This window comes from Chiloscyllium plagiosum, unplaced genomic scaffold (genome assembly GCF_037043375.1).
Source record: "Chiloscyllium plagiosum isolate Xiang-an unplaced genomic scaffold, Cpla_swu_hap1 HiC_scaffold_24, whole genome shotgun sequence".
NCBI lineage: Eukaryota > Metazoa > Chordata > Chondrichthyes > Orectolobiformes > Hemiscylliidae > Chiloscyllium > Chiloscyllium plagiosum.
Window position 1 is genome coordinate 33,965,022 of NW_028270162.1, and position 27,852 is coordinate 33,992,873.

General features: G+C 41.2%; 2 protein-coding genes across 4 annotated transcripts in view; both read right to left on the reverse strand.

The window, feature by feature from the left end:
- The window catches only part of LOC122562703 (transmembrane protein 132D-like), a 1,133,444-nt gene that overhangs the window by 54,632 nt on the left and 1,050,960 nt on the right, over nt 1-27,852 (reverse strand). For all 3 annotated transcript variants that reach the window (XM_088000065.1, XM_043715795.2, XM_088000066.1), the window contains one exon: nt 12,283-12,488. In XM_088000065.1, the coding sequence (XP_087856191.1) occupies nt 12,283-12,488 (206 nt within the window). The remainder of the gene's footprint in view (nt 1-12,282; nt 12,489-27,852) is intronic.
- LOC148145391 (uncharacterized) lies at nt 22,148-26,095 on the reverse strand. Its single transcript, XM_087999785.1, has 2 exons — nt 25,482-26,095; nt 22,148-22,220 (listed from the first exon to the last, which is right to left on the reverse strand). The coding sequence occupies exons 1-2, from the start codon at nt 26,093-26,095 to the stop codon at nt 22,148-22,150; spliced, it is 687 nt and encodes a 228-aa protein (XP_087855911.1).

The following is a 27,852-nucleotide window of genomic DNA, read 5'->3' on the forward strand; positions in this document are numbered from 1 at the left end:
CCTTCTACATACATTTCGCGATGGGAGTTAAATTGTGTAATTAGGGGATTGCCACTGCTGAGAAACATCACACACTAAAGTGTCTCAGACTATGATAGTTTTGAATCGGACAGATAAATCACGATCTTGCAACATCTTTCATTTTACTGTATGCAAATTCTAAAGCTGAGAGCCAGACAACAATTGAGTCATATTTAAAGTTATTAGTAGGTCGATTGAACCAAACTAGCTATCACACTGGCTGAGAGAATGCATGTGGCAAAAGCCTTTATTAATAAATGACCCACATTGGTTAATGGCAATATTAAATGCTCCTGTGTTTTATGCTATTATAAGAACTCTCAAACCAATTAAATCCTTGGTGATGCTTTACACCATAATCAACTTATTCCCTCAATCCTGCACAAAAAGACAATGAGGGTTTCTAATTATGTTTTCCATAATTGGAAATAGAGCAGACAATGGAATTTCATGAGTCTTCAAAAGTACTTCCCAGGAATGGCACTGTATTATAAATAAGACGTGATGTTTCGGGGAGAATTGATGCAATGCTCCGCATCCTGTGAGGGGGAGGACAGGCTGCTTTCTGACATGCACACTTCATGATCAGTACCCCTCAGAAATGGTTCAGTGTTGCAAACATCCGATTCCATAGTTCATGTGTTTTATAGTTAGAACTTTCAAGTTTAGTGTTATACCTTTAGTTTGGGGATTAAATGCAAGATAAATGGAAGCCTCTGACTGTGAAACCAGGAACCAATCCTGAAGAAATGTCAATCAGATAGACCTAGGGTAATTTCAATTTAGAGAGTTTACTTAATAAAGCCAGGATTATAAAAAAGAGTAAGTGTAAACATAATGATAAAGCAAAGGGATCGCACTCATAAAAACAAGTTCTTTTATGTAGGTCTGAGATGGAAAGAAGCTAAAAGCACATTTGTAACCAAGGAGTTCCTTGGTGGGACTAGTTAATTTGGAGAGAGGCCAATTATATCCATTAAAACATCAATTAATTCATTTAAGTCAGAGAATCAATAGGGTCATTTTGAGGTTAAAAGGTAGTTTTCACCTCTGCTTAAAATGTCCCAGGTAGACCATGTTGCCTTGGGATAGTCTGTGGGAGTTAGGGAGGGTCCTCTGGATTTATTATCTGTGCATGTTTTTGTTCACAGGAACAGACAATCAGCAATCCAGTTTAGGAATGGGCAAAGTTGGCTGCAGCTCACTGAGTGAAGATAGCAACGGAGATTAATGTTCAGGCCTGTGCCATAAGAAGACATCATTATTCACCTCATAGAATCCCACAGGAAGATTGAGGTAAATGTAGAGACAGGTTTGTGAGGGAGAAGTAACCAGATGGCTTGCCTAGCTTGGAGCTAGAGGAAGATGACTGCATGTAACTAAACATTAATTTGGGCATAGCACAACGAAGTTCTATACGACTGGCCAGACACTGCTTTATTTGTGATGTAGACTGAGGGTTAAATGTTAGGTAAAGTAAAGATGGTGGGATATGAGGGGGATCTCATTGCACTTAGTCAATTAGCCTCATGAAATCTTTAATAGCTATCATGGTACAGGATAAGGAGACTGGAGTCAAATTGTTAACCAAGTATTTATAACTTGGCAGTTGTTTGACAACTACTGGCTCATGACTGCAGAAGAAAGTCACTGATGTTAAGTAAAGACATCACAAGAACAGGCTTTTTGTTTCTGTTTCATAATTTCATTTGCGATGTGTCAATTTCCTTTGGGATGGTATAAAACTAGTCAAAACTATGTGCAGTTTCAAGAACATTTCACACTGTGGGATAATTGGGCAGGGCACAGACACATAAATATGACCACATATTTCATAACGGTGAAGTATTGAAACAAAATTTATGACAACTAGAAACCTCATGCAGATTGCAAACACAGATAAGAGTTAAGGTTAGGATCAATAAATTATCAGTTGAAATGCGACACCTGAAGAGTCACATCTGAAACCTCAATGCAACGCCTCACCAAAGAGGTGAAATATCGAAGTTTGGTAATAGCAAAGAGATACAACCTGTTATTTTTTATTACCTGAGACATTAATTATATGTATAAGTCACTAAATTTTATGACAGCAATTATCCTTGAAAATCAATGTAATCCAAGAAGTCAAGAGTTTCCACCAAAACATTCTTAGAAATAATATTAACTCATTATTCTCTTAGGGGATGTATAATCTGTAATTGTCTGGTTTTCTTGGCTAGGCTGAATATGTTTATATGTTTTAGCAACCCACATGGTATATTGTGATCTCCCCAGTCCAGAAATTATTATTCAGAAACACCAGTTATCCATAAAAATCTTTGAACGGACCCAAGCAACTCATCGCATAATTTTAGTACAGTATTTTGGGAGCGAAAACTTACAAGATACAATACTTGGATCAAGTAAACAATATTTATTACAACTATGAAGTATCTTATCACTGTTTTATACCTAAGACAAATACTTCGATCTACGATTTCACTGGTGTGGTTAGGCACACTGCCTTCAGACTTTAACCAGAAAATTCTAAAATCTTAAAATGACTTGGTTCTAATATTTGAGACTGGAGATGGAACATTACAACTCTAATCTTAATTTAAAGGAGTGCTTGAATTATTTGATATAAAGTATTCATTCATCAAAAATAATTACACCCCATTGTTTTTTCGTGCTTGCTGATATAAGGAAATATTGAAAGAAATGCACAGGAGCTTGTTGTAGATGTGAAGCGTTATGGGGCTGTGATGTTTAATTATTCTGCTCTCTACCTTCAACACCACTTCAAATGAACTTAATTAATAGGCAATAGAAAAGTGATAATGCCATACCACACTTACAGCCATTCACTTTGAGGTCTATAGCCTATGGGTCCAGTAAAATATAATATGATTAAGTGAACTGCAGCACATGACATAAATTTCTGGCCCGTTACTTTTATTAAAATGTTTGAGACTGTTTCTTAAAGTCATCTTTTTTTTCTTACATTTTTGTTTATTGCCAAAATAATCCCTGATCAACGGAAATTACAAGCAGCAAAAGTAATAATAGAGGAAATTCTTAGCTTAAGTTTCCTTGTCTGAATTCATGTATTGTTAAAAAAGATAGATACGTTGAAAGCACCATCAGAAAGAAAAATCTATGACTATATAGCTGTTGCAGAGAGGTCGCTACATTTCAATATTCAAGAGTCATAGAATCCCTACAGCGTGGAAGCAGGCTATTTGACCCATCGAGTCCACACCGACCCTCTGAACAGCATCCCACCCAGACCCACCCTACCCTACCCTATCCTTGTAATCCTGCACTTCCCATGGCTAACCCACCTAGCTTGCACATCTTTGGACATGATTGGAAATTTAGCTTGCCCAACCCACCTAGCCTGCAATGTCTTTGGACTGTGGGAGGAAATTGGAGTACCTGGAGGGAACCCACGCAGACACGGGGAGAATGTGCAAACTCCACACAGACAGTCACCTGAGGGTAGAATCAAGCTTGGGTCCCTGGTTCTGTGAGACAGCAGTGCTAACCATGGAGCCACCATGACTCCTCATTTATTTGACACATCAGAATAACAGACGAAAAGGAATAGGAGGTGGGGTAGCTTTGTTAATAAAGGAGTCCATCAGTGCAGTAATGAGTAGTGACTCAGGTGGAATAGATCATGATGTGGAACCAGTCTATTTGGAAATAAAGAAGTCAAGAGTGAGAGTCATCTAAAGATCCCCAAATAGTTGCCTCACTGTAGGATAAATTGAGAAAGAATGTAAGTGTGTAAGAAAGACACTACAGTTTTCAGGATGATTTTACTTTGTATGTTCTATGGAAAAACCAGATGGCTAAAGGTGGTATGGAACACAATTTGTACAGTGCATCAGAGATTGTTTCTTAGAGCAATACATTGCAGATTGCACCCAGGAACAGGTTATTTTGTAATCTGTCATGAGGTAGGATTAATTGATTAGTTTCTCTATTTATACTTTATCTTGGAGTGAGACAACTCTTTGGGAACCTATAGCTGAGTCTGACCTGCCTCATGGCTGCCTCAGCAGCAGCTGAAGACGAGGTGGGTTTGGGCCCGGGATTCCAATGGCCCTAGTTTCCCTTCATGATAGCAGCATGGTTCACCTGCTTTGGCCTGGGATTCCTTTAGGTAGTTTCGACAGCTTTTTTGGTCTGCGTCAGTCTGAGTCTACCTGTGGCAGCTTCACTCAGCCTGTGACTCCATACAGCGTTTTCTTCAACATCGTAGTGGGTCTGGCTGGGATTCCAATGTGGGTGGGAGGGAGTCAGGTTCTAGGGTTCTTGAGTCCAGAGCTGTGAAATGGACTTTGTCTTGAATTCTCTTGTTTTTTAAACATTTTTTCTTGTTATATTATGGTGGAAGCACTGTTATTTTGAAATTTTCATTTCTTTATTTTCTAATTTAGTACAGTGCTTTTGTACTTTTGAATTTCTGAAATGCTGGGCTTATTTCTTTTCCCTAAGAATTTGTACTGAAGAATCCGTACCTAGGTACCTAAGATGGCGACTTGTAAACTTTTCACTGTATTCCTAGGAGTACGTGTGACAATAAAGCCAATTCAATACCTGTGACCTCTTTGCCTTACTATTCCTTATTCCAAACCAAAGTTATTCCACATCACAAACAATCTAGCCCTTACCCTAGCCTATATCACTACTCATTAAGGATCCTCAAGCCATATCAATCACACATGGTAGGATATCTCACATTCCGATTAATAATCGGAAATATCAACATCTTTTCTCCCCCAGCACTCTACACCCACACCACCCACCAACTATTGCATAAATGCTGCCCCCTCCACACTTCACTTCAGCTCTGATGAAGAGTCATCTAGACTCAAAATGTTAGCTTGCACACTCTCCATGGATGCTGTCTGACCCGCAGTGATCTCCAGCATTTGTTTTCAGGAGAGATACCAGCAGCTGCATTAATTTGCTCCGACACGTTGGAATGTCAAATTCAATTTGAGGGAGGGCAATTTGATCTCAATTTAAATAAGGGCAAGCATAGAGGTATGAAAAAAAAATGGTCTAAAGTGAGCTGGGAAAACAGATTTGGGGGACATTCTCTTTATTTCCCTCTTTATCAACTCTTCCATTATCTGCTGATGGTTCCTAACAACTCCTCTGTCCTCCTACTACTCTTTGCCACTTTGTATGCCTTAGTTTTTCCATTGGATTCCCTCTTTGACTGTTATTGTTAACCACAGGTAGTTCAGCCTTTTCACAAAGTCTTTCCTCATGACTGCAATAAATGTTGCCATGTTATGAAATGTTTGCTTAAATGTCTGCTGGTGACATCCCCTAAGTCTTTTTTCCCAGATTACTTCAGACAACTCTTTTATCATACCTTCATAAATACCCTTATTTAAGTTGAGGGCACCGGTTGAGACCAGAGTTGCTCTCCCTCAAATTAAAAAAAACACAACACCAGGTTGTAGCACAACAGGTTTATTTGGAAGTACAACCTTTCACAGCACTGCTAGTTACCTGACAAAGGAACAGCGCTCCGAAAGCTAGTGCTTCCAATTAAACCTGTTGGACTATAACCTGGTGTTGTGTGATTTTTAACTTTGTCCACTTCAGTCCAACACCGGCACCTCCAGATCATGGCTCCCTCAAATTGAATTTGCTGGTCTACCATGTCTGAGATGTTACTATTTCATCTCAAGTTCAGTAACTGATAAAAATATTTTTTTTGCTGATTTAAGAAAGCCTGGCTCTGTTTGAAACATGAACTCATTTGGCCTGGGACAAAGGATAAGATTCTTTATCAATGTTATGGCTAACGGAGGGAATAGGTGAATGAAGGATAAGGCTGCCCATCTCTCATCACCCAGGAGCTGAACAAATTGGGGTCTCCTATTTGGAACTGTAATAATTTGGGGAACTTTATCCAGGGTCTGGTCATGATCTATCTTCTTGACTACAAGTAAGTAACTGCTTGATCACCTCAGAGGGCAGTAAAGAGCCGACCGCATAGCTCTAGGTCTGAAATCACAATAAACCTAACAAGGTAAGAAGTTTCATTCCAAAAGTACTGAAGTGAACCAGATGGGTTTTCACAAAAGTCTGATAATTTGATGGTACTATTCTTGATTGAAGCATTTTTAAAAAATTCAGATTAATTTAATTAATTGATTCTAAATTTACCAGTTGCAGTGGTAGGATTTCACCTCAAGTTTTAATTATCAATGCTATCATCTCACCACTATGAAATACCATGTCTTGTCCTGACACCACCCTGGTTGGATATCATAGTAAAAAGGCATATTTTTAATCAAGGGTCATTAATCAATAATATTGAGCTGAGCTGATTTTTCTGTCTCCTCAGTGCTACCCCACTCCATTGCCAATTCAGCGAAGATAAGCCAACTCGGCACAGTCCTGACATTTCTGGTATGTGCAGTACAGGGCTATAGCAAGTGGAACATTAATCGAGTGAATGAAGGAGGGAGCCAAATAGTTTAGTTTAATTGGGCATGAACTAAACAAACACAATGAGACTGCTAAGCAGCTCGTAAGGTTTCTGATTAAATCGAGCTCTGTTCCAAAACAGTAGTTTAGAGACGAGGCTCAGCAGTGAATTCTATTTATGTGACAAAGGCTGGAGACATTTACAACTCAAATAAAAGTTGATTACAACAGCCCAATTGTTTTCATTGTAAGTGGCAAATTTTATCATCGTAATTCGGTCCATGGATCTTTGTAAAGGAATGCAAACATCTGCTGTCAGTTGGTAGAGGAGTCAGCAATCTGAACAACCTGAAACAATAGCTGAAATTTTCACTCGGCTGCTAATTCTTTCTTCCGAACTGGACTATTATAAAATGAATTGTTTTGTTCTACAGTTCCACAGTAAAAACAAAGTGTACATCGCACACAATGTGCTTTTTATACAGGCAACAGGTGGCCTAATGTCAGGCGTAAATGGAATGTCTAAATTTACACCTTCCTTTAGCAGTGCACTGAAATAGTTTTCCACAAACTTTGGGTGCTGTCAGCAACCTTTCCCTCCCTCCCTATAACTCCACGCTCCCACCCTTTCTTAATAATCCATTCACCAATCTTGGGAGGGTGGAAATGTGAGGTGAAGGAAAAGAAATGGAACTTTGCAATCTGTTCCCTTGTTGCTCAATACAACTATTGTGGAAGAAGACCGAGGAAGGGGTTGATAATGCCAGCATTCTATCCAATCTGACTGGCAGCCTATTTCCTCTTTGCTGGTTTGGACTCAAACCAAAAGGATTGCAGCCAAACAGATTTCTGGGCAGATTTCTCTTTTCACACTTATCATGTTCTTTCACTATTAAATCATCTCAAGGTACAATGTCGTTTTACCTCTCTGTGTAGATAGGCGACAAGGTAACAGGGTTGTAAAACTGTTCACAGCTCACACTTCTTCATCTTCAGCAGACTTCCATCCAACAGTGCAGTAACAAGTAATTAACGGCTTGTTCGAACTTGGAATATATAGCAATGTACGAGCTAATTAGTGTTTAGTCATCTTTGTAATTACTAATTAGGGGCTTGTATAAATAATGTACCAAAAAATAACTGCTACCCTTTGAAGAGCTTCAGAGACATAAATGTTATGTATAAACTGTCTAAACTAATGAAACATAAAAGCTGTAATTTGATTTACTAACAGATTGCAATGTTTTTTTTCCAGAATATTGTAATAAATTGGAGGAAATGTGTCACATGGTACCTGAGGTATCTGATGACACTTTGTAAAGTATGAGAAAAGCTGAGTAAAGTGCTGGATGCAGGTACAGTTACAACATTTAAAAGGCATTTGGACAGGTACATTATTCGGAAAAGTTTAGATGGTTATGGGCTCAAATGCAGTCAAATAGGACTAGTTTAGTTTGGAAAACTTGGTCGGCATGGACGAGTTGGGCCATTTCCGTGCTGTATGACTCTATTTCTCAATGCAAAGAGTGCCTGACTATTTGTCTTCAGCTCCATTGTAAACTCCACACCCTCATCACTGACTCCAACCCTCCCCTTAACCAAATCTTTGGCTTGAATTCACTATGAATTTATGGCATCGCGATCAGTACAGGTACTGAGTTTCAAAGCTCTTGGACAGGATATTTCCTGCAGGTTTCAGGATGCCACTATGAACATCAAGTGAGAGTCTGAAGCACATAATGAGTTGGGAACAAGCACCATGACGTGACGTTTTCCCAAACCTGTCAGAATGTGGGATTGCTGTCCAATTAAAGATGGCAGGCAGGTCCTCAAAGTGGGAGGACAAAGCGGAGGCTCCCCCAGCCTTGTAAAGATGGGCAGGCTGCCTTCTCAGGAAAGTAAGAAAGACTATGGCCCAAAATGGCAGAAATCTCTTGCCAGTGCTTAGGAATTAAAATAAAAATGTTCCAAAGCAGCTGAGCCATGGTTTCAGACAGGGAGTCTATCCACATGTTGCCTGTGGGTGAAACCAGACATGCAGTCAGGCAGGGCCTGAACGGCGGTCTGGAGCACTGGTCTCCTCTCGCCCTAGTGTGCCACCATGAGGACTCCCCAAGGCAGCCAAACTGCACTTCTATGCCTCTGGCGACACCCAGAGGCTGACTGAATAATTTTGATGGTCGGCCTTAACAAGCTTTTAATTGGCGTGTGAGCAAGGAACCTGGTCACCCTCCTATTCTGCCTTAGGAAAAACAGCTCCTGTCAGGATGGTGTCAGGAAAGCAGGCCAACAACCAGAAGACAGCAACTGATCACACCCGTTCACAAGACTTCTTCCTTCAATTTGAATCATTGAGGGGTTTTCATTTCCAACACCATGACATCATTGCCTCAACCTCACCCTGACTCCCAATTAAAAACTCTCACCCCCATGTACATTAATTCTGGATTCATTTTCTTCATTGGGCCTCTCTTATTCCTTTCTGTATCTGCCAAATGCTGTGACCTGCATCGATTCCTGAAATCACTGCTGCTTGTGAATCTTGTTATCACTGGCCTGAATGTTCTCTCAGATTTAAAATTCTCCCCCTCATTTTTAAACCCTTCCATGGCCTTGCTTCATTTCTCTGTCCCTCTCACTTTCTTTAAGTTCTTCCAAGGCCTTCAGGCTTCTGATTTTGGTCTCTTGTCATTCCCCTTGTTTTACCCTTCCTCTGGTGCCACAGCTTTCAGTTGCTTTTGTTCTCATCCCTTAGATCAGCTTCCTAAACTTCTTCCTCACTCAAAAAAATCTTCTTAAACATCATATTTTCGACTGAGCTTTGGAGCAGCTTTCCTTACTCACCCCATCATGACTAACATTTGTTTGTATTGAGATCTAAGATTTTCCTCAGCTCTCCACAAGCACGCTGAGATCAGTTGTTCTTACCACTTGGTCTCTCTCAGGTTTCCACCACAGTTCTTCCCAGTGTGAGATGCTGTTGTGGATAGAGTCCAGTAGCAGACGTGCTTCCAAGAGCATCCAGATACCATTCAGGCTCAAATAGTTTCTTATTTCCTCAGCTTGGGCTTTATTTTATTAATTAATAGTAGAATCCAATGTGGAAAGCTATGAAGGAGCCTGAAATTTACAAGCCCAATTGGAATCAGAGCTACAGTTGACTATGGCCAATCCACTCAACTTGCACATCTTTAGACAGTGTGTGAAACTAGGGCACTTACCAGGAACCCACGCAGACATGGATAGAACATACAAACTCTGCCTGAGGGTGGAATTGAACTCAGGTCCCTGGCGCTGTGAGGCAGCAGTGCTAACCAAAAATTACTTTCACCTAAGGTGGGACTCAAACCCACAATCCCTGGCTTAGGAGGCCGATTCATCAGGCCAATGGGGCAGCCTGAGTCCCACTAACTGAACAAAATGGACATGATAAGCAAAATAATCTCTCCACTCATTGTGCAGTCTGTAAACAGACACAACACATAGTCATTGAAGCTCCATAAATCTCTAGAAGAGATAGCTCTCAGGAATAGAAACTGTAGTTGTAGTTATGTAGGAGTACTATAGCTACAGGCCTTGTCTCCTGCTTACTTTATAAACTATGATCCTACCAAAACAGCAGAGGCATAATGCTGCATTAGATACAATTTTATAGGAATGCAGGATATTTAAGGCAAAACAACACTTTAATTTGACAGATCATTAGCAGCTGAAGTGTATTGCTAGACACACTAACTCAACTTGCCTTTAAGCATGTTGCTATTCGTATAGTGGATTGTGCTAAAGAGAATGATTTGCAATTTACTGTACTTTGACAATAGATTTTGGTAATACAGTTAATATTTCAAAATCAATGGTAATTAACCTATGTAATGATGTGATAATGCTACTAAAATATCATTACATGGCAATTTCCATTAGGCAAACATCATAGGAACCTAGATTATAATTATTTCAGATATTTCTACCAGCCCTGCAATCCCAACCTCCATCGATGGAAAGTCAAATTTTAATGCTTTATAGATTTTAGATGTACAATGTAAACTGGATTTGCATGCTGATTCTAATTGCTTCCAACTTTGTTCCCACACTTTATATGATCTGACCCCAATGATGAATGAACAGCGATTTATTCCCTCAGTGACACCAGTCTATATATAAGTATTAAAGATAATTAGAGGGACAAGATCACCCTGGAAAGTATCTGCCAAACATTCCTGTTTCGTTGAGGAAAAACAAGGGTCAAAACAGCTGTGCAATAACTTTAGTTTGAACTTGGTGCATGCCATTGAGTGGTTGAGTGATCAATGATCTAATTCAATGCAACTGATATCTGTGATCATATGCATAAAGGTTCTTTCTAAAATATGATGCCTTACTCAGGCAATTGTGTCTGATATGAGGGAAATATGGATGAGATGGGAGTTTCTGTTTACTCCTGGCTTCTTAATTTGGATACATAACTTTATATATCTTCTTGGTTTAGACATTTTTCAGGTGCTTGACAATATGCAAATAAACAACGCATAAATGAGCCATACAGAATACATTCATATAAAATAAAGAACTGTGGATGGAAACCTGGAATAGCAATTGCTGGAGAAACTCAGCAGATCTGGCAGCATCTGTGAAGAGTTAATGTTTTGAGTTCTGTGACCCTTCCTCAGAATGAGAAGCAACAAAGAAAAGATAGTATTTACGCAGATGATGGGGCATTGGGGTGGGGGAGAAGAGTGTTGACAGAACTTCTAATTACTTTTAAAAAAAAACATTGGATCAACAAAAAGTAACTAAAAATCTTAAGCATCCAGTGATGAGAATAATCTATTTTTTCCACTTGTATAGGATCTATTACAAGGGGCCATCAATAGAAGGTCACTATTAAAACTAAGGGAATCAGTTTAGTTCAGTTTGCTGGATTGTTGGTTTACAGAGCAGCATGATGCCAACAGCATGTGTTCAATTCCCATCACTGGTTTGAGGTTATTATGAAGGACTTTCCTTCTCAACCTCTTCCCTCGCCTGAGGCATCGTGGCCCTCAGGTAAAATCACCACCAGTCATTTCTCTCTCTCATGAGAGAGCATCCCCTATGGTCTGGTAAGACTATGGTGACACAACTAGGCAAAAGTGAGGACTGCAGGTCCTGGAAATCAGAGTCTAAATTAGAGTGGTGCTGGAAAAGCACAGCAGGTCAGGCAGCATCCGAGGAGCAGGAAAATCGACATTTCGGGCAAAAGCCCTTCATAAGGTCCTGATGAAGAGCTTTTGTCCGAAATGTCGATTTTCCTGCTCCTGGGATGCTGCCTGACTTGCTGTGCTTTTCCAGCACCACTTTAATCTAAACTATGGTGACACAACAACAATTAAAACTAATAAGCAATTCAGCAGTAATTTCCTGACTTAGAGTGGGTGGAATGGACCTTGCAACCTCATAACATAGTTGAGGAGAATAGAAAAAGCCAGAATCAAATGAGGGAGAAAGGAAAAGTCGGTATATTCATAGGGTAGATGAAATAAGGAGGGTGGAGGCTTGTGTTGAGTAGAAACACAGGCATGGGTCCATTAGACAGACCTATCTGCCTCTGTTGTGTACATTCCTTGGAACTGTATGTTTAGAATACTGTGGCACAGTTTCAGAATTAACATAGCAAGATGCTGAGGTGATGGGGGTGGGGGGCGGGGGGTGTGCCATTGGAGGAGCACAATATCCATTAAGCACTTATAATAAGAGCTAGCTTAAAACCTTTATTTTACATCTAAAATAAAAAGAAAAATACTTAATTGCTTCAGCTATACTTTTTCTTATCATTCATACCTTTTATCTGAGACAATAGGGACACGCCATCCTTTGATTTGACTGAGTTCAGTGTCAGAGACCTCAATCTGAAGGGGAAGACGAGGCACCCAAACAGTAATTTCCAGCGGTGCACTCAAATGCTCATAAGTAAAATTGACAATAGCATTCACTTTGCCTCGCATCTCCTTGCCGTTCACTAAAACATAGTCACATCGTTCCGAAACCTGTGACAAAGGGGAAAAGTCTAATCAGTACAGCAACATAGAGATGAAAATGTCACTTTACACAAGACAGATGCAGACACTCAGCTGAGTGGTCCCACACCCAAAACCAACACAATCATCCATTAAAGCTACAAAGCTCCTTAATAATTTACTTTATCATCATCCTTGGAATGCAGTTAGACTAAAATGGCTACACCGATCTTATTAAGAAAAATCAAATAACTCTGGAACATAAAAATTTTGTTAAGTTGTAAGCTAATATCTACTATAATATAGTAGTCCAGGAGGCAGTTATAATTAAGAACATGAGAAAATACTGCCCCCTTTTTATATTTGTAATTTTACACAACTAGAATCTAGCAACTGTTTAAATCTCAACCTTTTGTCATTATATAAACACGTTTACAATTAAAATAGTAATATCGGTATCTCTGATTGAAAACATTAATGGCATCACTTTAGGACTGAAGAACTGACAATGACTCTGCAATTACTTACACCATTCCTAAATGCTGTGCCACTGCCTAAGCAAGTTGGGATCACAATCTTTTTCAATGATATTTCTAGTGTAACATTTGGATTAATGTAAGCCAGCTCAAATCTCAACTACACAAACATGTCATCAGTGTGCACTTAAACCAACTGCTCCAGAGAGCATTGCTTAACAATCCCAACTCAGCTGAATCTGTCATAGCTCTGCATGACATAACATCCTATTGACTACGCACTGAGAACTGCTGAAAAATTAACATAACCACACAGCGAGAACCAAAATAAAATAACATCAGCCAGTAAAACCCCAAATACATCAGCTTCAAAACTCTGTCAAATATTTTCAGAGGATGTAAAAATATCAGGGAATCTTTCCTACAACTGAATTGCAAAAATACCTCCCCTTCTCAAAATACAACTGATAGCAAAAAAAAAAGTCTCAAGATAGATTTCATGACTGGATGATGCAGTACCAAGTATCTGAGATCCCTAGAATGAACAGGCATGCAGGGGGCTTACGGGGAAGCTGGCAGCTGGCAAGAAAGAAGGGATGAGACACAAATGGAATGAAATCACCTGTGATATTACAAATACCTTAACAAATGTGTATGAGCTTCCCTTATTGCTACTTGAAGGAAGAATTATGCTCACCCAGTTTGATAATATACTGTACAATTTCAACCTCAAAGTAAACAAAGAGACAAACAAAATAAAAGAAACAAAGAATGAATTAAAGGGTTAAATCATTGTTACTCGTTCACAATGTAGAGTAGTTAGAATTGTCTCATTCCCTGTTTGGTAAGTAACCCAGTATTAACCATATTAAAAGGACAGGGGGTGAGCCAGGAGGATTAACCTGTAGACCAGCAATCACAAATCAGGTCACTCACTCACCTTCTATCAGGGAACAGAATGGAACACACCACTAAAATGGATATATTCCGAATACTTGAATTGAGCAAGACATACTTGTCTGTTCTGATTTATAAATTACTCTCAAGTATTGTGCAGTTGCATAGCAGATTAATAACATCACAGGTGCCTAAACACTGATACGAAATGCTGACAAATCAGTCCAGTTTTGCCATCTCCATTACTGCATTGCCTCTTTGACCACGACTGTCATCCATGGTGGCTCAGTGGTTAGCACTGCTGCCTCACAGCACCAGGGTCCCAGGTTCGATTCCAGCCTTGGGCGACTGTCTGTGTGGAGTTTGCACATTCTCCCCATGTCTGTGTGGGTTTCCTCTGGGTGCTCCGGTTTCCTCCCATAGTCCAAAGATGTGCAGGTCAGGTGAACTGGTCATGATAAATTGCCCATAGTGCTAGGTGGGCAAAAGTGAGGCCTGGAGATCAGAGCTGAGAGTGTGTTGCTAGAAAAGGAAAATCGATGTTTCGGGCAAAAGCGCTTCATCATAGTGCTAGGTACATCAGTCAGAGGGAAATGGATCTTGGTGGGTTACTCTTTGGAGCGTCGATTTGGGCTGAAGGGCCTGTTTCCACATCGTACTGAGGATACAAGATTACTGATTTCATGTAAACAGTAGTTACTATTGGGTTTGCACCTGAAGTCAGGACTCAGCCAATTTCTATGCAACTTATTACATACTTCTAAGATCATTAAATCTCTTTCCTACTGTCATTACAGTTCTCTTCTATTTATCATCCTTGATGGCCAACTAGTACTGAATTATAATTTAAAGAAGTTAAACAAGTGCAGATTTCTACAAACAGTTTATACAATGTTGTTACACAATATTGTGCTTTAGTCAATATTGTTCATTGCACTTCTTAGTCAGCCAGCCAAAACATCTGACTGCTATCTCCCCTGAGGGTTAGAAAGGGAGATAAGAGGAATGCATACTGACATTTCAGAAATCTGTGCCTGTCAATAAGATTTTGAGATTCAGCTTTTTCCCTGAACAAGCAGCAAGCAAGGAACCCAGTTAAATACACTAAAAATGTCAGGCTATGTAAGATTTTGACCAAACACACTTTCGCTGATGGGGTAAGAATTGAAATGTATGTTCTTTAATCTCAACAACTTCCCAGATTGGACTGTAGAAGCAGTGGTTCTTACTTTTTACTCACATTATGCAGCATCTAACATGTGAAAGATGGACTGGATGAGGAATTACTTTGACAATGACAAAAACTTCCCTGTAGAACATTTTTGTGGGAAAGACAAATCTGTCACGTCTCATCATTTTGATGATGTAAGTGAATGAACAATCAGTTTTGCAGTAGATCTGTGACATACCTAGCATGTCTTAGAGACCATAATACTAATTTGCCAGGCCAAATACCTCTGAGCCTCCAAGCATCCATGTTTGGTTTTGAAAATTGTTGCGTTTAGGATGAAGAACTGTTACCTTCTATTAGCTTGTTGCCACCAAAGGGCCTGTTAATGTGAATGCGAGGCAGAATTATCCTGTTGCAGCAGAACAATGAAAAAGTTCTCAAGCTAAAGCACAAGTCAACAGTAACATTTTTTAAATACTAATTATTTACAAGAAATGTCAGAGTGAGGTCATACATCTGATTCTTTAGACAATGGGTCTTCTTCTGTCTTCATTACAGCAGAGCTCCCTTCAGACATTGCTTTTATATTCCTTCATGGGATGAGGGTGTCACTGCCTAGGCCAGCCTTTGTTGTCCCTCCCTAATTGCCCAGAGAGTGTTTAAGAGTCAACCACATTTCTGTGGATCTGGAGTCACATGTAGGCTTGACTAGGTGAGGATGGTAGTTTCCTTTCCTAAAGGGCATTGGTCAGCCAGATGGGTTTTTCCTGACAATCAACAATCAATTCATGGTTATCATTAGACTCTTAATTCCAGATTTTTATTGAATTCAAATTCCACCATGTTTCGTGGAGGGATTTGAACGCAGAGTCCCCTGAATAGTACCCGAGTCTCTGACTTAACAGCCCAGTGATAATACCATTATGCCATTGTCTCCCCTTAAGAAGGAAGTATACATTGTAATTGGTTTCCTGAGCATTTCAATAGTATTTGCATGCCAGAATACACCCTGTGGTTCTGTCTAATCCAGGTGTTGAAATCTTGCAGGCAGCTTGCAACATTCCCCAGAAAGTGCCCATTCTGCCCCTCTGTGACGCTAACTGCTGGGATGCCTACAGGCTGTTGCTTAATTCTCTGTGCTGCTGCTGCCATGACCCAGTTTCTCTGTGTGGACCTGCACCCCTCTATAAAACTTTCTGAGCGGGGTTCCTGCACGGGCTAGAGTGCGCCTCGTTCCTTCATGCACTTGCTGACAGTGAATTTTCTCAGTGCTCATTTCATCCTTACGAAGCATTTTTGATTTACTGTGAAGTTTTACTCATTGTGGCCAATTGATTGACCCATTTCGTGCTAACTCTACATGTCACGTTCTCCACTATGGGCCTTCTGCCATGCTTCATCACCTTTTGCACAGCTTTTCCTTTTCCATGGTTCGGTGTTAAGGTAGACCTTGAAGTCAGTCACTTGTTGGTCCCTACCACCGCTAACCTTCATTCCAGGCATTTCCCCCAACTTCTGGGATCAGAATTCTGGGCTTCCCATGCGGTGTTGTCATAATCCTGTGTCCAGGGTTTGACTTTGTGCTCTTAGTGCCACTTATCTATCATTGTGTGGGTCTGGGAACCGCTTATCACCATGTAGAAAAGTGTGGACCACACTGCAAACTTTAACAAATGTTGTTAAATGTAACTATTTGCAAAGCTTCTGAAGCCTAACAAACATAAACACATACTTTAGTTCCATGTGATCTGACATCATTCTGACATAGCTCCTTCCATGCTTTTAGCGGCTACTCTTGGAGTAAGGATATGAACAGAGTGTGGCTTTAAAACTGGAGATAATGGGAATCAGGGTCCATTGTTTGGAGACATACCTGGCTCAAAGGAAGATGGTCATGGTTGTTGGAGTTCAGTCGTCTCAGCTCAAGGATAGCTCTGCAGGAGTTCTTCAGGATAGTATCTACAGCCCAACCATTTCTAGCTGCTTCAATGACTTTCCCTCCAGCATGTGGCGATAGTTGCTGATGATGGCACAATGTTAAGCATCAGTCACAACTCCTCCGAAAATTGAAGCAGTTCATGTCCAAATGCAGCAAGGCCTGGACTGTATCCAATGGCAAATAACATATGGGCAACACAAGTGCCAGGCAATGTCTGTCTTCAATAAGAGAGAGCCTAACCATGTCTCCTAAACAATCAATCATTGCTGAAACCCCCAGTGGTTACCATTGACCAGAAATTGAATTGGGTTAGCCATATACATATGTGGTGACAAGAGCAGATCAGAAGTTAGGGATACTGTGGTAAATAACTCACCTCCTGACTTCTCAAAGCCTGTCCATCATCTACAAGGTACAAGTCAGGTGTGTGGTGGAATACCCCCCTCTTGACTGCATGAGTTCAGCTCCAGTAGCACACTAGAAGCTTGACACGATCTAGGAAAAAGTCTCCCATTTGATTGGCACCACATGCACACACGTCCACTCTTTCTGCTCAATAGCAGGAGTGTTTACATGATGCACTGGAGCAAGTCACAAAGGCTCTTTAGACACCACCTTCCAAAGAGATGACCACTGCCATTTAGGAAGACAAAGGCAGCAGGCACAAGGGAACACCATCACCTGCAAGTTCTGCTCTTGTCAAGAGCAGCAGGCAGTAGCACAAGAGTAACGGCAAATAAATGCTGGCCCAGCCAGTGAAGGCCATATTCCTTGAAAGAATTTTTAAAATACTTCTACATTTGTCTTGTTTTATTCTCTTATATCATATATTAATCTGCTCTTTTTTTCCCATTAACCCACAATGCCATGTGGAAAACCTCAAAACCAAGGATTTTTTTCACAGTTACAAAGTTCCTTTCTTAGCTAGCACTGTTCTACACTTGTTAAGGTTATCTAAGATAGAGTTATAGAAGTTTTCAACAAAGAGGAAAGCTATCAAAGCAATCATGTCCATGTGAGTCATTGCTAGAGCAATCCAAAAGTAATCTCACAACCTTAGCATCACTACAGAGCCTGTTATTCTTCTCTGCTAGAAATAGTTTTCCAATTTTCCCCTAAAAGACACAACAGTCTCTGCTTCAACCAGTATCTGTGCCAAAGCACGATATGGTCCAACAACCATCACACTGTAAAGAAATTTCCCCTGATTGTTCAATTTTCTGTAGCTGTACTTACACTGAAGAGTGAAAATTTTACTTCAAGTCTGATCTTGCATCAGCAGGCTCAGCAAGTAAGAACATTTCAAAGTCTGATCATAGAATTCCTACAGAAAAGGGCCATTTGGCCCATGAGGTCTCCACTAACCTTCTGAAGAGCATCACATTCACACCCAACATTTCCCATGTCTAACCAGCTAGCCTGGACACTATGGGCAATTTAGCATGGCCATCCACTTAACCTGCACATCTTTGGACTGTGGGAGCAAACTGGAGCACCCGGAGGAAGCCCATGCAGACACAGGGAGGACATGAAAACTCCACATAGACAGTTGGCTGAGGCTGGTCCCTAGTGCTGTGAGGCAGCAGTGCTAACCACTGAGCCACCATGTTGCCCTTTGCAGTTGACACCAATGAATAGTACAGAAAAAAATTATTTGGAATCCTTCCCTGACACACTATTCCTAATTAAACTACGAGAGCAGCAGAGTACAAAATCGATTATATATAACTGACAAGAGAAAAGAGACAAAATAGATGGGCTTTTTTGAAAACACAAATGATCTTGCTAGTGAAGCAGGTTACAAAGAAGTACTTTTCAAAACATTTCAGACTTTTGTCCCTCCATTCTCCCTCCCACATGTTCGAAAGAATAAACTGCTGGACCTAGTGTCCCAAGGAACACACCATGCAGTGCAAAAAAATGGAAGAGGAAGAGCAGTAACAGAGTCGCTGTGAGAGTGAAATGCTATTGGTGGAAAGTACAGGACATTAAGTCACTGACATCTAATGCAAAGGGGAACCTACAGCAGATAGGGATATGAACTTCAGAAGTGATGTGGAGGAGTCAGTGTTGGACTGGGGCGGACAAAGTTAAAAATCACACAACACCAGGTTATAGTCCAACAGATTTATTTGGAAGCACCAAGCAACCTCTTGGTGTTTCCAAATAAACCGGTTGGACTGTAACCTGGTGTTGTGTTATTTCAAACTTCAGAAGGTAATCCATAAATATTAACAATTGTCTTTCAACACACATGCAGCAAACTGACACTGTTGTGAAGTTATGCAAAATCCAGGGCATAGCAATGGAACTATGACTTTTCCAGTTGCATGCTGAATTTTCTCTTTTTTATTCAGACATGAGATGTGCATGTTGCTGGCTGGCCACCATTTATTGACAATCCCTAGTTGCCCTTCAGAAGGTTGTAGTATTTAAAGAAAGAGAAGTTCCCAGCAGGAAAGTGGAGATAAAGAAAAACACTTTGACCAACAGCTATTAGGTCTTGAAGGAAAAGAATGTTAAGTTATGAAATGTTCAGGTTGCCTTTCAGTTGGCATCCTGACTCATGTTGACAGGTATCGTTCTGACCTTTGCAGACATTGTGCCTTTAGGAAATTTTCAAAATTCAGAAGCTTTGCAGGAGAACAGTTGAATCAGGGTCCCTGTAAAAGTGGGTTTCTCTGAAAGGCAGAAGGGGAATTGGGTAGCAAATGAACACCTAACATTATCCAACCAAAAACATGATTCTCAGCAGCTATAAACCCAAGCGTGTGGTGTCTAGTAACCAAATCTAAACACTTATCTTAAAGCATGCGACTTCTAAGAGGTTTCTTTGTAAAAATGTCCCAATGTCTTTTCAGTGACCCCTTCTAAAAGAAACAATCCAGGAATCTCTTCAGTCTTTTCAAAATGAGCGATTGCCCATCATCCTCTAAGCATGAAATCTCAAAAAGTGAAGTGGCTTTAGTAATGACACTGTCTATAATAGATTCTAGATCATCAATCACTTTTCCTCCAGCATTATTCATGATCCACCAGGAACTGCAACAGTACCTATGAAATCCATTCCAATTATCACACTGTGCTAAACGTGGAATGATATTGTCATTCCTTCATTATTGCTCAGTCAAAATTCCACAACTACCTGACAGAACTATGGGCGTGTACTCATCAGATTGGCTGCAGTAGGTGGAGGTCCTGGCTCAAAACTACCTTCTGAAGGGGCATTAAGGATGGACAATAATCACAGGACTAGTCGATGACACCCACATTCAATGAATTTTTTTTGAAGAAGTTAAAAATCAAGTACTATATTTTATCTTCAAATGGCTGTGGATGTTAGGTGAATTATACTTTTCAAGACTTATATATTTTTGGTAGATATTGGTATCAAGGGACATGGATCAAAGACTGGTATTTAGAGTCAGGGTGCTGATAAATCATGACCTAATGGAATTGCAAAACTGGGCCATAGTGCCGAGTGGCCCATTCCTAAGTCCCTATGGTCTTGACAGTAATTGAGACAATTAGATGAAAAAAGTCATAGCAGAAGTGGAGGCCAAAGTGTAACCATAGAAGTGGGAAGCAGAGTTTATGCAGTTTATGAAAAAATGGGATTAGGGAAACAGTGAATTCAGAGGAGAAAGCAAAACAGAAATAGAGATGTAGATGATAATCACAGGATAAGGAGACATTAAACTGAGGGGCTGTGGTCAGAAAAGAGGGAGGGGATCCTGGAGGGAAACTCTGGAGAGATGGTGACAGACAATCAAGAGTTTAAGGAGGATTAAGGTGGGGGAGCAGGCTGAAGGAGGTTGAAGGAGGAAATGTTATCAGAGGAATAGTGAGAAAAGCCAAGGTACGGCTTAAAGGTCACAATGTTACAAAACATGAGGTCCTTTATAATGGGCCATATTTCAGTCAACACTTGGCTGTCAATACAGTCTGTAATATGAAGGTTTGGTGGCAGAATGTGATGTCCATCTTTGGACTTCTTACTTAGGAATGGCAAAATTAAGGAAAGGGCACAGAACAGATTTATTAGGATGATGCTAAGGATGTATGAGGTCTTATGTGCCGGGACAAATGACAGAATCTGGAGCACTTTTGATTAGAGCAACAAAAGCTAAATGGAGGTGATCAAGGTCATGACTATTTGCAAATAATACTTTATACAAAATGAATAATGAGCTGTAATAGACCAAATGAAATTTGGCTGAGGAAGAACAGTGCAAGATCCAAACAGAATCCTCTGCTATGTTGCACATTTGGTGGCACTTCAACATAATAACAGTTACTGTTACGAACACATTTTCTTCAGTGAAACTTGAAACCTTGCACCTCAATTCTCAATTGCCCAAAGTTGTCACTCGATATCTGGATAATTGATCTTGTTTCAAATTTCTGTGAACTGTTAGGAGCATTGAGGAATCATTGATGTAGATGTGTCATGACTCATTGGTGTTATTATGGTCACAATACATTGTCAGGATTTTCCAGCACAATTTTATTAGCAGACCAGAAATTCTGTCGAGAATTGAGTTTAAGCTTGTAGTTTGAAAAGTAAACAGCTCTGAGGTGATTTGATCAACACATCACATTTTCTATCAGAGCAATGGAATTAACATTGCAAATACAAATTCTTCCAATAATTTCCCTTCGTTCAAATGAAATGCCTCAGGGGCCCTTCTCGATCAATCATGGAATTTCAGATATTTTGGTTACACAATCAGTATATCCAAACTGTGGCTATAAACAAAAAGTTACTGTTCAGAGAAAAACAACTGAGTGATGGTCTCAGCAGGGATAGAAAGGTCTGCCATGACAACACATCTGCAGAGAGAGCAGACACTTACTCTCAAGGAAGGTACTGATATGTGTAGAAGCTCGAAGATTGTCAGTCATCAGTTAGGGAACTTTAACGGGAGAATAGTCAAGGCTTTACATTATGCTGAGACATATTCTAGGCTGAATGAGAACAATAGGTTGAGAAAAAAGGAAGAAATAACTAGCAGGCAAACCAGCAGAAAGATCGAGACAGGGTGTAATTACTGTGGAGGACATCATACAACAGAAAAGAAAGCCCATCCAATGTGGGGGAAGCAGCATTTTAACGCAAAGAAGCTGAACCACTTTGTATGCCAGTGTTTAGCTGGAAAGAAGTAAAGCAAGCCAATAAAGATGGTCTCTGGAAAGATTCAACCAATTATTCTGACAAACAGTCCATACCATACAACAGGTAGGCATCGTCATGCCTAAAGGTGATAAATGGTTTGCAACTGCAAGAGAACATCAAGGGAACGTGAAGAGTCATATAAACATCGGTGCTTTGTGCAACATCATGTTCTTCACAGACCCGTGAGAAGTGACTCAGGATGGTGACCTGAAAATGAAGGCCTGGATAATAAAGTTGAGGTTATACGATGGGAGTAATCTTTGTACCAAAAGGACAAGTGAAATTCAGAGTCCAATGCAAAGGGAAGAACAAAGATCTGGAGATCCAGGTAAAACAAAATCCACTCATCTCAGCCAAAGCAACTCGAAGCCGAAGCAACTCTAAGCCTAAAGAGGAAAGACTTCACAATTCACAAAGCCAGGACCAGATGCTAGAAGATTACAAAGGTGCTTTTACAGGTCTAGGATGTCTTCCTGCTGAGTATCACCTCAAGGCAGATGAAAGTTTTAGACTAACTCAGCATTGCCAAAGGGAGATCCAGCTGCAATCAAGGCCAGCTGAAAGATGAGATGGAAGAGCTGAAAAAGAAGGGAGTAATCAGGATAGTGACACTCTTACTGACTGGATTAGCGGCATGGTGCCAATTAAATTACCTGACAATCTGAGTTAAAAAAATCACACATCACCAGGTTATAGTCCAACAGGTTTAATTGGAAGCACTAGCTTTCGGAGCGACGCTCCTTCATCAGGTGATAGTGGAGGGCACAATCCTAACACACAGAATTTATAGCAAACATTTACAGTGTGATGTAACTGAAATTATACATTGAAGAATTGATTGTTAAGCCTTTCATCTGTTAGAATACAATGATAGTTTCACTTCTTTCATGTGTAAATCACAAAACCTTTTTTTAAAAAGTTGCATTCTCGGGTTAGCTGTTAACAATGGTGACAGCGAGACAATATGTTGAAGGTGTTGGCCCCCTGTGTTCTCGGTCAGTGGTGCTGGAAGAGCACAGCAATTCAGACAGCATCCGAGGAGCTTCGAAATCGACGTTTCGGGCAAAAGCCCTTCAGCCCTTCCTGATGAAGGGCTTTTGCCCGAAACGTCGATTTCGAAGCTCCTCGGATGCTGTCTGAATTGCTGTGCTCTTCCAGCACCACTGATCCAGAATCTGGTTTCCAGCATCTGCAGTCATTGTTTTTACCCCTGTGTTCTCTGTCTATGCCAGGATGTTTAGATTGATTCTAATCTAAAAAGTGAGATAACGGAGTTTTACATAAATTCATGCAGTTTTTGAGCTCAGAATTCTACATGAATGCATGCAGAGTTTGAGCAAAGTACAATGTAACCCTGAAAGTACAAATTCACCCCACAAAATATATGCGTGCATGTGGGTCTTTGTCTGTCTGTGTGTGTCTGTCTGGGTTGGAGGTTATGAGTGTGAGAAAATGTATGTGTGTATGTGTAGTGAGTGCAGAGCGTCTTAAGTCTGTGAGGGGGTGCATATGTGAGTGTGGGACTGTGTGTGTCTGTAAGGGTATGTGTGGGTGTCTGTGTACACGTCTGTGAATATGTGTGTCCATGTGTATGTGTGTATAGGAGTGCCTGTGTGTGTGAGTGGGTGTGTGTGTAGGAGTATCTGTGTGTGTGTATAGTGCAATGGTGGTCACCTGTAATGTGACATAAACCCAAGGTCCCGGTTGAGGCCCTCCCTATGGGTACCGAACTTAGCTATCACTTTCTGCTCGACCACTTTTCTCTGCTGCCTGTCCCAAAGTCCACTTTGGAGGATAGTCACCTGAAGGTCCGAGGCTGAATGTCCTGGGACACTGAAGTGTTCCCCAACTAGGAGGGAACCCTCCTGTCTGTTGATTGTTGTGCGGTGCCCATTCATCCGTTGTCGTAGCCTTTGCTCGGTTTCCCCAATGTACCATGCCTCAGGGCATCCTTGCCTGCAACGTATAAGATAGACAACGTTGGCTGAGTCACATGAGTACCTGCCATGTACAAGGTGGGAGGTGTTCCCACGTGTAATGGTGGTATCTATGTCCACACTCTGACACGTCTTGCAGCGCCTACCGTGACAGGGTTGTATGGACTTGTCCTGAGAGCCAGGCAGTTTGCTATGAACAATGATCTGTTTGAGGTTTGGCAGCTGTTTAAAGGCAAGTAGCGGAGGTGTGGGGAAGGTCTTGGTGAGGTGTTCATCCTCATTGATAATGTGTTGCAGGTCACGAAGAACATGGCATAATTTTTCAGCTCCTGGGAAATACTGAACAACGAAGGGTACCCTGTCGGTTGCAGCACGTGTCTGTCTCCTGAGGAGGTCATTACGGTTCTTTGCTGTGGCACGTCGGAACTGGCGGTCGATGAGTTGAGCACCGTACCCTGTTCTTGTGAGGGCATCCCTGAGTACTTCCAGGTGTCCACCACGTTCCTCCTCATCTGAGCAGATCTGGTGTATGTATAGGGCTTGTCCATAGGGAATGGCTGTTTTAATATGTTTTGGGTGGAAGCTGGAGAAGTGTAGCATTGTGAGGTTGTCTGTGGGTTTGCGGTAGAGTGTGGTGCTGAGGTGTCCGTCCTTGATGGAGATGCATGTGTCCAAGAATGAGACAGACAGTCGAGAGTAGTCCATGGTGAGTTTGATGGTGGGATGAAACTTGTTGATGTCACTGTGTAGTTTTATCAGTGACTCCTCGCCATGGGTCCAGAGGGAGAAAATGTCGTCAATGAACCTGGTGTACAATGTTTGGTTGGAGATCCTGCATAGAGAAGAAGTCTTGTTCGAACCTGTGCATAAAAGTGTTGGCATGTTGGGGTGCAAATTTGGTCCCCATGGCTGTTCCGTGTATCTGGATGAAGAACTGGTTGTCAAAGGTGAAGACGTTGTGATCGAGGATAAAGCGGATGAGTTGTAGGATGGTGTTTGGAGACTGGCAGTTGTTGGTGTTGAGTACTGAGGCCGTTGCCGCGATGCCATCCTTGTGGGGGATGCTGGTGTAGAGTGCGGAAACGTCCATTGTGACGAGGAATGTTCCCGGTTCAACTGGTCCGTGGGTGCTGAATTTCTGTAAGAAATCCGTAGTGTTGCGACAGAAACTGGAGATCGCCTGTACAATAGGTTTCAAGATGCCTTCCACATAGCCAGAGAGATTCTCACATAGAGTCCCATTGCCCGACATGATGGGACGTCCCGGTGTGTTGGCTTTGTGTACCTTTGGAAGGCAGTAGAAGTCACCTACACGAGAAGTATGTGGGATAAGGGCACATAGGGAACTCTGAAGGACTGGATCCAAAGTTCTGATCAGTGTGTTTAATTCTCGGGTGTGTTCTTTGGTCGGATCAGCTGGTAGTTGCCTGTAGTGTTCCTGGTTGTTCAGTTGTCGGTACACTTCCTTGCAGTAATCTGTTCTATTCTGAATGACAATGGCTCCTCCTTTATCTGGTGGTTTGAAGACAATGTTGTGATTGGCTTTGAGAGCCTGGATGGCATTGCGTTGCGAACGGGTGATATTTTGCTCTACCTTGTGGGTACGGCTGATGAATCTGGCATTTATATATTTCCTGACAGTTTGAGCATACATGTCAAGCCCAGGGCAGAGGCCCTCCGGTGGGGTCCAAGTTGACACCTTCTTTGGTCGCTCCTCTACAGATCCCTGTGATGATTGTTCCAGTTCATCAGTGGGTTCAGTGGGATCACTGCTGGCACCTTGAAAGAATTCCCGGAGTCTCATTCGTCTGATGAACTCCTCTGTGTCTGCTGCCAGAACCAACGGGTCCATTTTGGCAGTGGGGCAGAAGTTGAGACCCCTACTCAGGACTTCAATCTCTTCTGGTCGAAGGGTGTGGTCCGATAAGTTGATAATAGACTTCCCAGCAGTGATAATGTTGTCTACCGTGGTTCCAGGGCAGGCTTTGCTAATACTGGTGAGAATGCCAAGTTTCTCCAGTTTTTTGATCTTGGCGTGCATGTACATGGTGTAGTTTTGTCGCCTTGTCTGTTTGGCGATGTCACGTAATTGTACTGATGTATCCTGTGTGCAGGCTGAGAGTGTGGACTCCATCTGAATTTCAAGGTTGTGGCGCCTGCTGTAGAGTTGGTGCACAAGATGATTGAGAAGTTTACGAGAGGTGCGGTGGCAAAGCCTCTCTGCGTAGTCTGTGTTGGAGGTCGACTTAAGTGGGTTCGTGATCCGTAATCCTTTCGGGATCTTTCCTGGTTACAGGGGACTAACACCTTCAACGTATTGTCTAGCTATCACCATTGTTAACAGCTAACCCGGGAATGCAACTTTTTAAAAAAAGGTTTTGTGATTTACACATGAAAGAAGTGAAACTATCATTGTATTCTAACAGATGAAAGGCTTAACAGACAATCAATTCTTCAATGAATAATTTCAGTTACATCACACTGTAAATTTTTGCTATAAATTCTGTGTGTTAGGATTGTGCCCTCCACTATCACCTGATGAAGGAGCGTCTCTCTGAAAGCTAGTGTGCTTCCAATTAAACCTGTTGGACTATAACCTGGTGTTGTGTGATTTTTAACTTTGTACACCCCAGTCCAACACCGGCATCTCCAAATCATGACAATCTGAGAGTATACATAGATCTAAAGGGTCTCAATAAAGTTCTCACTCCCCCATCACTGAAGAAATGTTGCCACAACTTGTAAGGCAAAGGTCTTTATTACACTTGATGTGGGGGTTAGTGATTCACATAAATGAAGCTGGATGAAAGCATCAGTTTCCTAACTACATTCTGAATGCTCTGTGAGAGATACATTTCATTGTTGACATTTTCACTGCTCTGGAAGAGGTTAAACTTAGACAGTATGAGGGGTAATCAGTGATTGCCCGGAGTGAGTGCTGTTGTGGATTATCTGCCAGTCAATGGATGGAGAGTTACAATGGAAAAGCCATTCCAGATGACAATCAGCATCTAGCATAACTGCTAGACAGAGATCTCCAAAAGAAACTAGAGCTGAACAAGAAGATGGTGAAATTCTTTCAGGAACCACTGGAGTCAAGGAAGATCCTAGAAGACTATAAAATGGCTAATGTAATACCCCTGTTTAAGAAGGGAGGGAGACAGAAGACAGGAAACCATAGGCCAGTTAGCCTGACCTCAATTGTTGGTAACATTAAGGATGAGTGTGTGGAGTACTTAGAAGTGTATGGTAAAATAGGGCTGAGTCAGCACAGCTTTCATCAAGGGGAGGTCAAGTCTAACAAATCTATTAAAATTCTTTGAGGAGGTAATGAGCAAGTTAGACGAAGGAGAGCCAGTGGACGTGATCTACTTGGATTTGACAAGGTGCCACTCACGAGACTGCTAAATAAGATAAGGTTCCATGTTGTTACAGGCAAGGTACTGGCATGGACAGAGGATTAGCCAACTGGCTGAAAGCAGAGAGTGAGTATAAAGGGAGCTTTTACAGGATGGCATCTAGAGACTAGTGGAGTTCTGCAGGCATCTGTGTTGGGACTATAATTATTCATTTAATTTGTTAACGATCTGGACAAAGGAACTGAAGGCATTGTTGCTACATTTTCAGCTAACACAAAGATAGATGGAGGAGCAGGTAATTTTGAGAAGCGGGGAGTTTAAAAATATCTTGGAGAGGCTGGGAAAGTGGACAAAGAAGTGGCAGATGGAATACAATGTGGCAAAGTGATTTGTTATACATTATGGTCGGAAGATTAGAGGTGTACTTTCAAAATTTGGA

What these genes read in the sequence shown, in the direction of transcription:
- LOC148145391 (XM_087999785.1), bottom strand. Translation starts at nt 26,095, where the DNA reads ATGCACGCCAAGATCAAAAAACTGGAGAAACTTGGCATTCTCACCAGT. An exon ending in AACAACCAGGAACACTACAG is followed by an intron (nt 22,221 to 25,481) that starts GCAACTACCAGC and finishes GTTCTCTTGCAG; the next exon opens with TTGCAAACCATTTATCACCT.